This window comes from Motacilla alba, chromosome 3 (genome assembly GCF_015832195.1).
Source record: "Motacilla alba alba isolate MOTALB_02 chromosome 3, Motacilla_alba_V1.0_pri, whole genome shotgun sequence".
NCBI lineage: Eukaryota > Metazoa > Chordata > Aves > Passeriformes > Motacillidae > Motacilla > Motacilla alba.
This window is the reverse complement of record NC_052018.1, coordinates 83,751,577-83,767,117: the sequence shown is the minus strand read 5'-3', so window position 1 is coordinate 83,767,117 and position 15,541 is coordinate 83,751,577. Positions and strand designations below refer to the sequence as shown.

Sequence of the window (15,541 nt, the reverse complement as noted above, 5' to 3'; positions counted from 1 at the left end):
TTAAGGAGAGAAAATCATTATATTACATACCTACATTGTGCCCATAAGACAGTACTCTCAATAAAAAAGGGAAGTCAAAAATTATTTAATACAGTTTTAAAAAGCTGTCTAGTTATGCTTTTGTTACATCAGTTATTTATCTATTTTACAGAGTTTGGAAATATTGAAATGGTAGAAAAATGCCTTCACTCACAATTAGGTACTAATTCATGAATTGCAAGTAGCAAAAAACTCTCTGAATGTCCCTATCTGAAATTATATAAGAAGCAATTATCTGACTAAAAAGATATTATTTTGAATCAAGTTAAACTTTTTCCTACTCTCCAAAACAAAACTTTACAAGGTCTGACTATTTCTAATATGCCAGTATTTAAAATGTCCTTAAAATAAGCAAGTATTAACATACATCATGTAACAAACTTCCTAGAACATAAATTTCCTCTCCTTATCCCTTCAGCATTTGGAATTATTTGGGAAGGCATTTGATGGAAAAGTGATATTAAGTGACCAATAATGAAGCTCTTGATAAAGACAGAACTTGTACTTCACTTCTGATAGTGTTTTTTCTCCTTCACCTTCTTGGGTCTCAAAAGGAATGGAATATTTTAATAAGAAGCATGTAAACTAATAAGCATGTAAACTAAGCATGTAAACATGTAAACTAATAATGGATTTTCTGTCTGAAGAATTTGAAATAATACTAATTACAAGATACATATGTGAAACTATTTGTTATCAATTTACAGTCCCTTAAGCACGGCCCAAATACTAAGACATGTAGCTATGAACAATAATGAGGCCCACAATTATATAAGAATTTGTCTTGTAAAGCAAAAAATCTCATGCCACATAATTTACACAGGATAAATGTTTATTTTGTATTTTATTTATCAAAACACATAAAAAGCCACAGGTACACTGCTTGTCTCCTGGTATTTGCAATAAAGTCTTCTCAGTGTTTCCTTGTAGCTTAGGGATTTGGATCACAATTAAAATATACTTAGCAGCTTTGTCCACTTGAAAAATACCAAGAAGAATGAGAAATTAATGCTTATTTCTTTAACAAGATTCCTGTAAGACACTAAATTCCCAAGTAATTACTGAAGCCATACAGCTATTTGTTGTTTACCCAAAATGGAGAGCAAAAAAGTTACTGGTAACTTATGTGACAACTGTGAAAAAAATAATGAAACAAAAAATAGCTCTTTTTAAAGCTTTTAGTTTTTAAAATAAATGAGAGAGTACCTCATGTATAGTTTTATCATTTATGGACGTGTCATTCTTATAGCGAACGAAATATAAGCATAGTCCGAGGATTTTGTCTGGTGTCTTCTCCAAATAAAATTGAAAAATTTTACTTCCTTTTTCAACATCTGGAATTACCCGACCACACTCTGGAAAGGAATTTCATAGGTATGACTCTTTTTAAAAATGAGGGTATTATAAAATGCTTAAAATCAATATAAGGAAATAAAATTGAACATATAAATAATTTATTTTCTTCTTTTGTCAGAGAGCAAAAACCAATATAATTTCTAACTGTAATTAATCACACTATTAGAAAACTACACCAAACATGTAACATGTATCTTACAAACCTATTAGGGTGCTTTGTAATGCACTGAAAAGGGAATTTGCTCAGGCCCATAGTTCTGAAACAATTTACTGGTGACTAAGGTACCTTATTTTCATTTATCCTACCAAAAAAGATGTCAGGTCTAAGTGAGAAAGGAAAGACTTCGAGATTGCCTCAGGTCCTCTGTGGATATATTCGTATGCAATTTGATAGCTCAATATAAATAAGTAACTGAACTGCAGTAATATCTGCAGTAATTAGTGAATCATTAGGGATTTCAGACATTACATTCTAATTCTCTACCATCCATGTGAAATGTGAAAAATTTCAAGTATTTATAATAAATGTAAATTCAGAGATAGGTTTTATGAAAGTGCTTTCTAACAAACTGCAGGCAAAACTCACGTATGAAAAAGTCACAACCAATTCAGTACTTCAGGATAACACTTTATAGTCTTTCTTCCAGGAATGGCTAAAATTGTGATTTTTTTTTCTTATATAATTTGACTTGAAGCAAGCATTTAAAATATGAATTTTCAGTCCTCAGAGCAAAAGCTTGCAAAATTCTGAGCAAGCAAAAGCAGAAGCAGATTTTATTCTGAGAAACCTCAAATTAAATGAACAATAGAATGCACTGTTACATGTGCCTGTATTATTATGCTACACATTTACCTATTCCTCGTGGATCTCCTTCTTGATAGAAAATTTTCAATGATTTTTTTCCTCCCTTGGCAAAAAAGGAATCAAAGGCATCAAACTGTTTCAACAAAGAGTGAATATGTGTTACTCAAAATATTTTTACGTGCCTTTAAGAGGTGCAAAACTAATTTGACCATGCTACTGTTTAAAGTTTTGTTGGCACTGTTTATCCCCAAATGTTTATCCCCAAATATTGTGAGATGATAGGAAGCATTCAGCTGTAGGACTCAGCCACCGTAGCGGCTTCCTCCTCATCAAAAAAAAAGGTTAACAAGCATGTGTGGAGATGCATCATCTGTTCAGGGACAAAAGATACACTTCTAGTTGTGGTACATTTCTTACAAGCATGTTTTTTCCCCCCAAATAAACAAATATTAAACCTGAATCAGAACAATGATAGGAAAATGAGTGACACTCTGGTTGACAGAACTTAAAGCCACTCTTGTGAGAAGACAACACTACATGAAAATAAAAAAAGTGCATTTCACTTTTAATTCAGCACTAGTGAATAACAAGGTTGAAACATTAAGAAGACCCACCCCCAAAATAGTGAAAGAAAAAGAAAAAATTGTTAAAGGGCTGAAAGCGCAGCAACAAAAAGCAGGAAAAAGTTCACTACTACAAGAAGCACTCCAGCTTGGAGCTGTAAAACTGAAATTCTAAGAATTGATTTTATCAAAGGAGGTATTATCTGGCTGGGTTTTAAATGCCAAGTCAAATCTCTCTTAACAGATAAAAATAACATCAATCAGGTACAACAGTCAAATAACAAAAACCTAATCAGAGAAGTTGAGTCGTATCTTTTCACAACAGCCATACTGAGTTTTGATAATCTATTAAAAGTACAGTTTAACTGTTTCCTCCTGTTTGTTTAATCACTTTGAAACATCATGAAAGACAACACTAAGCACACAAAAATAATGAAAGCTTTCAGAAGTTCCACACATTTGAGATCTATACACTCTGCCAACACACTTAACCCAATCTTTTAAACATCCAAACATAAATAAAGTGCTCAACACGGAGATTTCTTAGTGGGTCTTTCAAACATTTCTGTAGCATTTAAATGGTGCAGGATTAATCTTCCCTCTAATTACTAGCAATATGCTAATTTTCAAAATGCTCCCGTAAGTTACCCACTTTTGCACTTAGAAATTTCATTGAGGACTTGCCTAACAAACAAAGTGATCATAATTAGAACATAATAAAGTCAGTCTGAGATGGATGAAACTGTTTGGAACTGGTAGATGTGAAAAGAAACCCTTCGATCAAAATAACAGCAGTATTTATATTTTCCTTGAGGTAAGAAAGATGGAAAAGACACAATCAAAAATTGGGGATATTTGCAAATCTGCAGGGAAACTCGGCTGAAAGATTTAGTCAAGTATACTTTTAGATTGATTGTGTGCCTTACTAATCACATTTTCTGGCAGAAACAATCAAAATGATGGATAATTCTATCAAAGGGGTAATCTGCCACATATTTAATTTAATAATTTAAACCAACAGGCATACAGAACAGACTCACCGAAGGGACGTCCAATATCATTTCCTCCACAGTTGCTATGTCTAAGCCTACCCTGGCACTGAGAACTTCAAATATGTATTTATATGAAGCATTAACTTTTGCTCTTCGATCTTCTCTTGCTTTTTCATATTGAATCTAAAACATTAAGTAAGACTTTCAAGCTAAAAATACACAAAGTACTCACAATGACCTGCTACTTAACTTGCAACTAATGCTGAAATCTACTGTCTTGTATTTACAGCTGTAAAATACCCTAATTTTAGAATGCCTACATTTTCAGAGGCTAACAGAAGAACAAATTATTAAGTATTATTAGAAGATGTGAAGTCAAATCTAAGGATATGTCAATTAAAAACAAATATTATGAATATTACAGTTAGATTTTAAGATTTTTACGTGACATTAACTGGTTTCCTTGTTCACAATCAAAATTTCAATTTATTAAATTAATACAGAAAGGCTAAAACAGCCATTTAAAATAAAGTATCTAGTGTGGGTAAATATTTGCAGGAACTAAGCTGAGTACAGCTTTGCTTCTATGTAAATATTCTGCTAATATCTCCTGCTTCTGACCTCTATCACTTTAAAATTTTAAAATATTACAAACATGGAAAAAAAAGACTCACTTTCTGCCAGAAATAATTTAGTAAAAGAACTGAGTCTAAACAAAAATAAAATAAATAAATAAAATATTTTAATTAATTATTAATATCAACTGAATTTAATAATCTGAGGAAAGAACCAGAAACTTATAACCTTTTTTGCTTTGTTACTTTGCACACTCGGAACTCCACTAGGGCGGTAAATCTTAGAAAAACTTTGACTTCCAAAAGAACGAGACGAAGAGGAAATGCTCGCTAATCGTTGAGCTGTCAGAGAAGGTCTGGGTACGTCTTCTGCAGTTGCTGAACCTTTTTTAGTATTTTTTTGTGCTCCTGCCATTCTGAAATCTGAAATTTGAAAAGAGAAGATTATGTTTATAACAATCCAGACGTTTAAAGTCTACCTTTCTACAGAAGACAGGAGCATCGCAAAACTGACTTTCCAGGTATATAAATTTAATAGTCTCATCAAATCCTCTTCCAGTTCTTAAAATGCCAGACATTATATACATTTTTATGATAGGTTACAAATATCAAGATGAAGACTGAGACATTTTTTAAAAACGATTTTTTATACACGTGCATTTTGTGGAGTGAATGCCTCTCTATAAAACAATTATGTTTTAAAATATAAATAATTTCAGTGCATATCTGATTATGGAGAAATAGAAATGGTTTCAAACACAAATGACTTATTTAAATTTTAGTTTCTAAAATATATACCCAAATTCAGCAACTTGGGAAAGACATGCATGCACAAAAATTGCTATTCTGCTCAGTGTACTATTACAATAAGGATCAAGATAACTATCAAGAATTCCTTAGTAGTTAATATGAGGCCTAAGGGCAGCCTACCACTGCTGTTGCAGTGTTATATACTCTCTTAGACATTATTACCTGATTTGGGAAATAAAAAATCAAAGGTGAGGCTGACATGAAAAGCAACGCCTGAAAAGCAACACCTGGTAGGATATTACTGGCTCCTTATTTTTGCCCATGTAGGAGGTGACAAATTGGCTGATGTTCTATGGTTTTAGGCATGCAATCATGTGCTATAGAAAGTGTTAATCTCTTTCTTGAAGTAAATGTACCACCAAAAAACAAATTAGGGAAAGTTGAAAAAAAAATTAATTATATTTATTTCTTTTTCTTCTCGTTTCTATGACTGGCCTGGTCATCTGCAAGGTTAGCAGTGGTACCTAACTCCTTGATTATTCCACTCAATTGGAATAGGTTGGATGTTAATTTCTCTGCCTTCGGTTTGCTTTTAGGTGATACTTTCCCCTAAAGCACAAGATGAGAGAGGTGGGGCTCTTGCAGCTTTCTTTAAAAAACCCACAAAGGCTGCATTCTATCCCAGAATCGTCCCTGGCTCTCCAAAATCTATACTCAAGATACCTGCCGGCTCAGGTGAGATTCTCACACTTTTCAAAAACCAGTGTGAGCTCCATCTGCCCCCTTCTCCTGGCTGGAATAACAAACATGCTTTCACGTCAAAACCTCCTTTCCTTCCCTCCAGGATGCCCCAAACCTTCTCTACAGGAATTGTCCATTCAAGGAAAGTAGGTCTGGCTTCCAGCATGCATCATCTTAGGGTTGAAGAAGAGGAGGATTCCCGAGCATTGGGAATACAGCCTTTCGGCTCTCTTCTGAAAAGCTGAGCTGCCTTAGCCTGCACTTCAGCCTTGGCAGAGAGATGCAGGAGAAGAACCTCACCGTCCTGGCCGGAGCTGTGTCTCCTCACAGGGCGGGCAGAGGGGCGCAGCCCCCGGCAGCGCGGCGCTCACCGGCGCTCCCTCAGCGGGCGGAGCGGGCGGTCCAGCGCCCGCCGCGGGCAGACTCGGCTCGGTTCGGCGAGGGGCCGGGGCCGGTACCGGGAGCCCGTAACCGCTGAGGGGCGGGCTCGGGGCGGCGGCTCCAACGCCCCCCGGCAGCCGCGGGGCTCCGAGGGCGCTGCGGCCCCGCGCACGGCCGGCCAAAATTCGAGCCCCTGAATCTGAACCGTCATTCCACCGTAAAGAGCTCGTGTACCTGGAAACCGCTTGCCCGCGCGGTTGGTGTGGGTAAATGTGCCTATGGAAGTTACTTGAGTAACACAGACTGAGCTCGGCGCTGTGGAAGTGCTTTGCTTTTGATTATAAACTGTGCGGAGTTTTAATTTTTTTTTCCCCACATAGGGCATTCAATCCTGGTTTTCATTCTGCGTTTTTGAGAGAAATATTATCCTTCACTCTTAGGCCTGAAATGGTATTTTTATACTAAAGGACAATGTGTAACTCCAGAGGGTGAAAAGACATCTGAAAGAGGGCCTCAGCAATGTGTATAAATATCTATTGGGGGGTGGGGGTGGTCAGATGGGAGTGCCAAGAGGATGTTTCCAGGCTCTTCTCTGTGGTACCAAGCAATAGGATAAGGGATAAAAGGCAGAAAGTGATGCACAGGAAGTTCCAGCTGAATGTAAGGATGTTCTTAATGAGGGTGACTGAGCCCTGGAACAAATTGCCCAGAGAGCTTGTGGAGTGTCCCTCCTGAGAGATATTCAAAAACCATCTGGACACAATCCATGTACTCTGGGATAACACTACATGAGCAGGGAGATTGGAACAGATCCACCGTGGTCCCTTCCAGTCTGCCCAATTCTGTGATTCTGTGACAAATGCTACTTGAAATCTTTTCCCAGCACCTGCAGGCAAAAGCAGAAATCAACCTCTGTCAACACTAAAACAAGGCTGCCGTGAGTATGATAATAAGGCACAGCCAGGATTCCCAAACAGCCTGATACTGCCAAGACTTAAGAAAGCAGCACCATTCCAATGGAGCTGGGTTATCAGCTGTGTCTGCTCTAGCGCTGGTGTGGCACCCTCGGTCTCCCAGTGGCAACTGAAGGGATGCATCATCAGGTCTCCGTAGGGGATCCTCACATTCATGCCATGTTTCAGCTAAGTAATGCCACAGTCAGGGAAGCTCCTTCCCTTTGGTCCTTGTCCTGAATGCCGGCTCGTTACCTGTGCAGCATCAATTCACACATTTAGGCAAGATATTTCTATTTTTTATTCTAGTTTGCTCCAAGTAGGGAACTGGGTGGTAACACACAAAGTGCTGGCTCCCCAGTGATCAAAACTTTACAGTATTTATAAATTTCAACAAACAAAGGCATCAGTATTCATTAGTTACAAATTACATAACCTTGCTATTAATTCAGGCTCAACCTCATATTTGGTAGTTGTGTCTCTCACTTCTAATGCTAATTACTCCACAGGTGCAATTCTTCCTTCCATTTGAGTCTGGGGTCCGTTTTGAGTGGGTGGTCAATGAGTCAGCAGTCACGATTGCCCATTGCTGGGATTATCTTTTTCCCACTTACTGCTCAGTTTTGCTGACTTCACTCTTGGTGGCTCTAGTCCAGACAGCCCATTCATCGTAGGATTGCTTTCTTTTCCTTAAAACGGATCATTAGCCAAGCTGACGACGTTCACAATGTAGTTGCTTAATCATAAGCGTGCACATAAAACAACTGACTATCAGAAAAACAAAAATTGAAAAGTTTGATTCAGAATGAATGAACCAATTGAGCTTGAGGGGCTCGCTATGAGTTAGGGATGAACCGGCAGACCGCGATCTGATCGCACACCTTTGCAGCACTGCTCGGGCATCCTTGCGACGGAGCGGCCGGGCCGCTAGCGGGGGCGCAGCGCCGCCTTCCCGCCTCCTCCTCCTCCTCCCCTTCCTCCTGCTCCTCTCCGCCCTCCTCTCCCGACATGGCGGCCCCCGCGGAAGCCAGCGGGCTCACGGACGAGGCAGCCTACGCTGCCTGCTCGGAGCCAGATGCCAGCACCAAGGTGGGGTGGGTGGCGGTGACGGGCGCGGCCCGGGGCTGTGGCGCCCGCTCCCTCCCGGTCGTCTCAGGGCGCCTCAGCGGGTGGACGTGCGGGGCATGGGAGCCGCCATGGGGCCGGGCCGGGTCCCGGAGGGGCAGCGACGTGCGGCGCCCGGAGCTGCCCTGTCGGTCTGTCTGTCAGGCGGCCGGGCGGGGTTCGGGGTCGTGGTGAGGGCCCCCGGGCGGGTCCCTGTGAGCCCCTGAACCCCGCGGGGCGCACTCGGCCGGGCCGCGGCTGTCCGGGCTCTGAGCGAGCGCCCCGGGGCGCTTCGGCCAGTTCCTGCCCGGGCGGCGCAGAAAAATCCGTCAAAACGCCCCAAACCTTTTTATTTTTTATTAGGAGAACATTGTAGTTGAATTCTTTTTTTTTTTTTTCCCCGTTACCTCTGTCAATTATTATACCACTCACTTTTTATCCACTTGGTCGTTTACAAGTCTCTTGGTATACAGTTACCTTGGGGCTTCAAGAAAATATCCTTACAGAGTGGTAGGCCGGTTTTGCTGCCAAGATATAATCAAGCTTGACGAAGTTCAATGCCTGTGCCATGAAATAATAAAAATAATAAGCTCAGGAGTCTAGGAGGCTCAATATTGAATATTCATGTGTCTGTTGCACTTGTGTGTGAAGTTGTTTATGTATTCTACAGTCCCATAAAATAATAATAAATATAAGGATACTCTGTTTTGATGCATCTGATAATACATATTGAATGATACCACTCATGGGATTGTTTATTTGTTTTAAACATTATGTTACAAAGATGTATTTATTTAACACAAATTTGTATGTATAGAATCAGGACAAAAGGTTTTATTTACACTTGAAGTAATTCTCTTTGTTACTTCTGAGCCTCCTGGTTTTAGAGTCATTACTAACTGGCATCTTTTTTAATACCCATACTTTAATTCTGGTTGATGTATAAAGTATAAACCTTTTTCCCCCCCACAGGATTTCATGTTTCAGCAGACAATGTTAAGAGTAAAGGATCCTAAGAAGTCATTGGATTTTTATACAAGGGTACTTGGAATGACGTGAGTAGAATTTGTATGCTGTGATAAGTTTGGAGTTTTTTTCTGTTCTTCTGAAAATAACTATTTTTTTGGATGTAATTATATTAATTAATCAAACTGCATAAACAATGGTGTCCCATCAGCTGGTGCTTAGTTGGATGGTCTGGCAGTAAGCTGTTGATGCGTAAGCTGCAAATGAACTAATATTGGCCTTGACTAGAAATTTCTTTTTTTCTTAAATAGGTCATTAATTATCAGGGTACAACTTGCTTACTTCCTCTTCATTGAGCCTGCGGCTAACTGGTAACTTTTATGACTGGGCTTATAATGAGGAGGCTCATGACTGCCTCCAGTCATATGAGAATAAGTTAATAAAGGGTGAATAGCCCAGGCTCAGTCTTTTGGAGAGGGCTTTTGGGAGGCAGATGCCATGCAGTAGCCTAACACGTTTATGCTGGGTCTTTTTGTGCATTCTTAGCATTTGAGTTATTTCAAAACAAAATACTATGGTTTTAAACATCTTGAAATGAGTCCAGACTGATGTAAAATAAATTACTTCCACTGTAGTGAAAATTTGTGAAAATAAAAAATACCATGTAAAAAAGAAATGAGATTAATTTTGCATGCCTGCAAATGTCCTACATAAAATGTATGCTTCATGTATTTTTAATTGATTAAATTGTCACACCTGAAAGGGGTTTTATCATTATAGCTAGTTATTGAAACTGTGAATGTATTTCATCTAAAGGCATGTTTGCTGTGTTCTTAAACTTTGTCTGGTACCAGTGAGCTCTCTAGAATGGGTAAGATTCAAAGTAGATCTTTTTATTCCTTGGTGAAATTTTGAAGTGGTTAAAGGTTTTCCTGTGAAAACACAGTCAAGTAACAGAGTGACAATCTGAAGATCCAAGCCTTTGTACTGACTTTTCTATTCAGTTACTGGTAGTTTGGTTTTTAAACATCTGATTCTTTTAAATTTTGTAGGTTTGTACTGTGTTCTGGGGTATTTTTATTTGATAGTTTTAAATGTAGCTACTTTAAGGTGTGAGTTAAAGAGGAGCAAAAATTCATGGAAATAATTTTTCCATAGGGGAGGCACCTTGGTTTATTTGCAAGCTATCTGTCTGCCCTTTTAAGTTACTATTTCAAAATAATTTTTGCCATTTAGACTGCTTCAAAAATTTGACTTTCCTACTATGAAGTTCTCACTTTATTTCCTGGGGTATGAAGATAAAAACGATATCCCGAAAGATAAAGCTGAGAGAACACCTTGGACCTTCTCTAGAAAAGCTACACTTGAACTGACACAGTAAGTATTTACATAAGGAGAGATGACACTTTGGTAACAGTGATTAAACTGTATTGGATAAGGGTAAATCCCATTAGACTGAATAAAAAATGTAATCATTACTGTGGATACATCTTCACTGTTGTACAAGCTTACAATATATCCAAGCTTGGATACTTGGAAAGGTTAATCTTCCTCTTTCAGAGCTCTTTCAAACTGCTAGGTGAATATTAATATGAAACAGTACTTAGTATATTTATATGCATGCCATCTGGGTAAGTAATTTAGGGACCTTTCTTTGGATCCCCAAAGCATCCTAATAATGGGTAACTATTGCTTCTGGAATCTAAAGGGGTATTAAAACATGTGCTTCCTCTAAACAGGACAATTCAGTTAATGCTACTAATCATTATAATTGTGCAGACACCATCTCCCAAATGCTGTCTTAACTGCACAACCTGCTGCCCTCACTTGCTGTTCCCCAGTGATGGGTAGTTCAACAGATTTGTGCAGCAAAACCTTCTCTCTAATCTGAATGAGACAGGAGTATTTCTGACTCATTTAAATGTAGAGCCTAAATAATAGTGAAGGAATGTAAACATGACTGGATTAGTCCCAAGACCATCCCTGAAGCCCATGACTAGGGAAGATCTTTGTAGTTTAATGAATGCAGCCAACAGCTGAAATTCTCTGGTTTTTTAGGAGAAACAACTTACCCTCCCAGAGGAAACTGAACATTTAGGATTAGTTAATTTTAATGCTTTTCTTCAATATGTAATAATTACTTCTTACAGCAACTGGGGCACTGAAAATGATGACAGTCAGTCTTACCACAATGGCAATTCAGACCCCCGAGGATTTGGTAGGTCTTTAGTCTTGTGTTTATAGTTTTTAAGTTTTGAAATAAAATGTACTAACTCTTGGAAAGTAGGGAACTTGCCTTTCATCCTTTATCTCTCTTCTTTCAACATGTATACTGTGAAAGATGATGAAAATCAATGAAGCAATGTGTTTCAGAGTAATGAGCCATAGTTACACTCTTTATCAAGAATCTAATCCTTTGGCAAGCAAACATATGCTAGTTGTAACTACTGAGTGAAGAACATCAGTTGTGGTTGTGTATTAGATTATCATGGTGCTTAAACTGATTTAATCTTGGATTTCTGCTGTATAATCCACTAGTTAATGATTTTAAAGTAGGGGGACAATTCCATTTGTCTGTAGCACTGAGGATATTATTTGTGTGGCTTGATTTGATACTCTGAATGCTTGAAAGGTCACTGCTGTGAAATAAGTTTTCACACTTGGTCCAGCCACTTGACATTTAAAGCTCCTGAAGTGATTTGTAAGCTCAGTCCTTGTGTAGCACTAGTGTCAGTCTCCGAAAAAACAGCATTAATGGTAAACTCCATGTACTGTTAAACAGAGCAACTACAACAAAATCCTGTTATGGAGCTCTGCTTCAAGGAAGAACATGCTGATATAACAGTTTGATTGAAAATCTTGTTTTTTCCTATTCTAAATAAAGTTCTTGTCTAAACAACACAAGATAGTTCACCTCTAACATTTGTATTTAAAAGGCATTATCAAAAGACAACTGTTTGAAGAAAAACAATGTTAATACCCAAAACACTCTTTCTGTAATTTGTTCTTAAATATAGTCATAGCTTATGTGAACTACAGCATGAAATACTAAACAAACTTTTTTTCACAGAACACTCAGCAATATTTATAATGCACTTCACTCTTTTTACCTTCTTGCACAGGGCACATTGGAATTGCTGTTCCTGATGTCTATAAAGCTTGTAAGAGGTTTGAAGAACTAGGAGTGAAATTTGTGAAGAAACCAGATGATGGTAAGTCTTGATCAGAAATGCAAGTAATTTTTTTTTTCTTTGGTTGTAATATATTCTGTCTGTGGGATCTTCCTGGAAAGCTGGGTAATGTGTTGCTAGGAGTTGCCACTGCTTAGAGCTTTCTAGAACCAGTTACTCCTACAACCACCTTACAGAGTGGGCAAAACTGGCAATAGATCCATCCCAGTAACAATAATACATCAATCTGCTACGTGCTTTCTGTATGCAACCTGACCTTCGGTAAAATTCACATTCTCTCTTGCTGTCATAGTTTACATGTCACGTATGCTGCTGCCTAGAGTCGTTACAGAATTTACTGTAACATGGATCAGATTCACCTGGCACATCTGCTTGGTTCTTGTCTTGGGAAAATAAGTCAGAAAACATAATAGTTCCCACTCATTTAAACTGAGTCATTCTTGACTTTTCTGGCTATTTACATGTAAATCCACCTAACACCTACTGTACAACCTACTAGCTATTATATTTTTAACTGTTTTTTTCAGCTTTGGTAGGAATAGCCCCATTAGTCTGTATCATAATTGACTTGCATAATGTATAGCACAAATATCTAGAGAGTGTATAAGCAAAGAATGTGTATTTGAAAATATCCAAAAATGCAGAAGCGGTGAGAAGTCTTGCATTTTTCAGCTGGATTCTCTTTCATAAAAAGACCTCATAAGATTTTTAGAACGGATGCATTAAAAAACAGACATGTAATACTAGTAATTGAAAAGAGATTTAAGTGATTTTCATCTTATTCACTGTGTTCTCAGCTGAAGCAAAGTAAAAAATACAGCTGAAAACTTAACTTGATTTCTTGAATTAAGAATAGATCTTGGTATTTCTAGCATTTTAGAGTTTCTGAGCCTTTTTTAATTTGTCCCTTTGTCAAATGGTGAGAGGCATGAAATGAGAGTTGCTGACTTAGAGTTGTGCAGTGGTATGAATGAAAGTACATAGAACAAGCTTAGACTATAAATGGAGCAAATCGTAAGAAAGAACTTCTGAAACAGACAAGGGGTGGGGGCAGAGCAAAAGCTCTCCTTTAAAATTCAGAAACAAAATTGATTCAGCAAATGCCAAGGAGGAAGTTTTTGGCTTCACATTGTTTGCAGAGCAAGCTGGTAGATCAAGCATGGAGTTTATTTTCTTGCCTTACTGATCAAACATCTATTTTCTAAGTTGTTTTTGTGACTAGAATATATTAAGAGCTAGGCAGTTTTGTTATAGTAAATAACTTAATGGAGCAAATATAACTACAAGTGTGTGGTTAACACTTTAAAGATAATATGTTAACCTGTGCTATCCTGATCTACTGTTGAAAACAACTTCTGGGGACCCTGTTTTAAGGAATAATAGAAACAGTAAAATTTATAACAATCCTGTCCTGCATTCCTTTGCTTTATGAAGTGATGCAGAAGTATACTGTAAACCATGTCAGAGGTAAAAATTTTATGGTAAAATTTCAGTGTGGAGTCAGGAATGATGGGAAATGAATAGGGCAGAGGAACATAGGATTTTATACCAGCAAAGCCAGTTCAAGAAAATATATCAAAACATCCCCAGAGCACAAAAATATTTTCCTGAATTTCGAGGATGAACACTTACAGAGGCATATGCAAAAAATGTCAATCAACAAAAGATGGAATTCGAAAGTGACTTTTAACTACAGCTTTATTGAGAGTAGGATTAACAGTTTTGCCTACAGAGATCTAATGCTGATTAAAAACTAATCTGGATGTTTTTAGAATTATCTGTCCAAATTTGAACTAATTCTCATGCAAAAGGAAAAATATTTTTCAAAGTAATCATATTTGACATTTAGAACCAGTCATGTAGTCTTAATTTTATCTTTTTTTTCTTCCCTAATAGGTAAAATGAAAGGACTTGCATTTGTTCAAGATCCTGATGGCTACTGGATTGAAATTTTGAATCCTAACCACATGGTGACTCTCACTTAGTTCTAGTGAGAAGTATAGTGTATAAAAGAGACCCATTTTCAGACTCCTGGAGAAAATCTGTAACAGTGTTTGTGAAATTTGCTTGATAGAGAAGAATCAGTCATGTTCAGAGTCTCCTCCAAAACTACCCCCTGGGACCTCACTTGGATTCCTTTTCTCTTGTCCTGTGATGCCACTGCAATTTGTTTCCAGTTAGGAATACTCAATCATTTTCTGGAACAGCACTTAAACAGATTCTCCTCTTGAACACGGATTATGTTAATATTTCAGTAAACACTGTCAAAAGATACGTGACCAGAAGCTCACTGCATTGCACACTGATTAGATTTAAACTAGCAACAACTCGTGTTACTCCTGATGAGCATCAATGAGGAGGCAAAAAGAAACTTCAGTATATTTTTTTTATGCAGTCAGAAGATTCTGAAGGCTTCATGTCCTGTCTCACATACTAGAAAATAAAATGTCAGGCTAATTTTGACTGGAGTAGTAGCATGCTTATAAAAGTCATAATCTTACATTATTCCAAGCAAAACTCTTTTAAGGCGCAGTCTTAAATAGTCTTGCAAAAAGAAATTTTATAGAGGGAATAAATCTGTACAGCAGAAAGAATTCAGTCTTTCAGCTCAGCTTCTGATTGCTGAATGATAGCCAAGAGAAGAGGTCTTACAGTTGCTAACTCACAGTAACCCTTGTCTCTTTCAACACTAGGAAGAACTTGTTCCTAATTTTTGTTTCAGTAGAAGCCTGGGGCCATATTTGACTTAAATGCTCTGTATATTCTGCCTTAGGAAATTAATGAAAAGGAGTATCTGAAACAACAGTTTCCTACTAGTAGACATTTGATCTGCCCTCCCAAAACAAGTGATGGTATATACCTGCAAGCAGCAGGAAAACATGTAGTGTTTCCATGTGTTACACAAATTATAAAACTCTCTGCCTTGTCTTACTCTGGTTTGAATAGCACCTAACTTCTTCAGTTACTTGGCTACCAAATAATGTGTAGTGTAACCAAAGGCTAACGAATAGTGTAAAGGCATTGCAGTTCACTTCTCAATAAAGCATTGGTGAAAACTACAAGAAATTTTAAAGCACCATGATGTGTTGCTTTGCTTATTGTTGAATTCTAGATGGCTGAAAGGC

At 37.8% G+C, this 15,541-nt stretch overlaps 2 protein-coding genes across 2 annotated transcripts in view; one reads left to right on the top strand and one right to left on the bottom strand.

Moving 5' to 3' along the window:
* Positions 1-5,987, bottom strand: part of DNAH8 (dynein axonemal heavy chain 8) — a 117,270-nt gene extending 111,283 nt beyond the window's left edge. The window contains 5 exon segments of the mRNA XM_038132165.1: positions 1,246-1,394; positions 2,249-2,333; positions 3,804-3,938; positions 4,560-4,753; positions 5,888-5,987. Coding sequence (XP_037988093.1) covers positions 1,246-1,394; positions 2,249-2,333; positions 3,804-3,938; positions 4,560-4,753; positions 5,888-5,987 — 663 coding nt within the window.
* A 2,105-nt stretch (positions 5,988-8,092) lies between these two features.
* GLO1 (glyoxalase I) lies at positions 8,093-15,489 on the top strand. Its single transcript, XM_038134060.1, has 6 exons — positions 8,093-8,244; positions 9,232-9,314; positions 10,462-10,602; positions 11,376-11,443; positions 12,348-12,437; positions 14,313-15,489. The coding sequence occupies exons 1-6, from the start codon at positions 8,164-8,166 to the stop codon at positions 14,399-14,401; spliced, it is 552 nt and encodes a 183-aa protein (XP_037989988.1). The 5' UTR covers positions 8,093-8,163; the 3' UTR covers positions 14,402-15,489.
* The last annotated feature ends 52 nt before the right edge of the window (positions 15,490-15,541 follow it).

Bases quoted from the DNA above. Each gene is read 5' to 3' on its own strand.
- GLO1 (XM_038134060.1), top strand. From the start codon at position 8,164: ATGGCGGCCCCCGCGGAAGCCAGCGGGCTCACGGACGAGGCAGCCTAC. The intron at 10,603-11,375 runs GTAAGTATTTAC...TACTTCTTACAG, and splicing joins GCTACACTTGAACTGACACA to CAACTGGGGCACTGAAAATG. The intron at 11,444-12,347 runs GTAGGTCTTTAG...CTTCTTGCACAG, and splicing joins TTCAGACCCCCGAGGATTTG to GGCACATTGGAATTGCTGTT.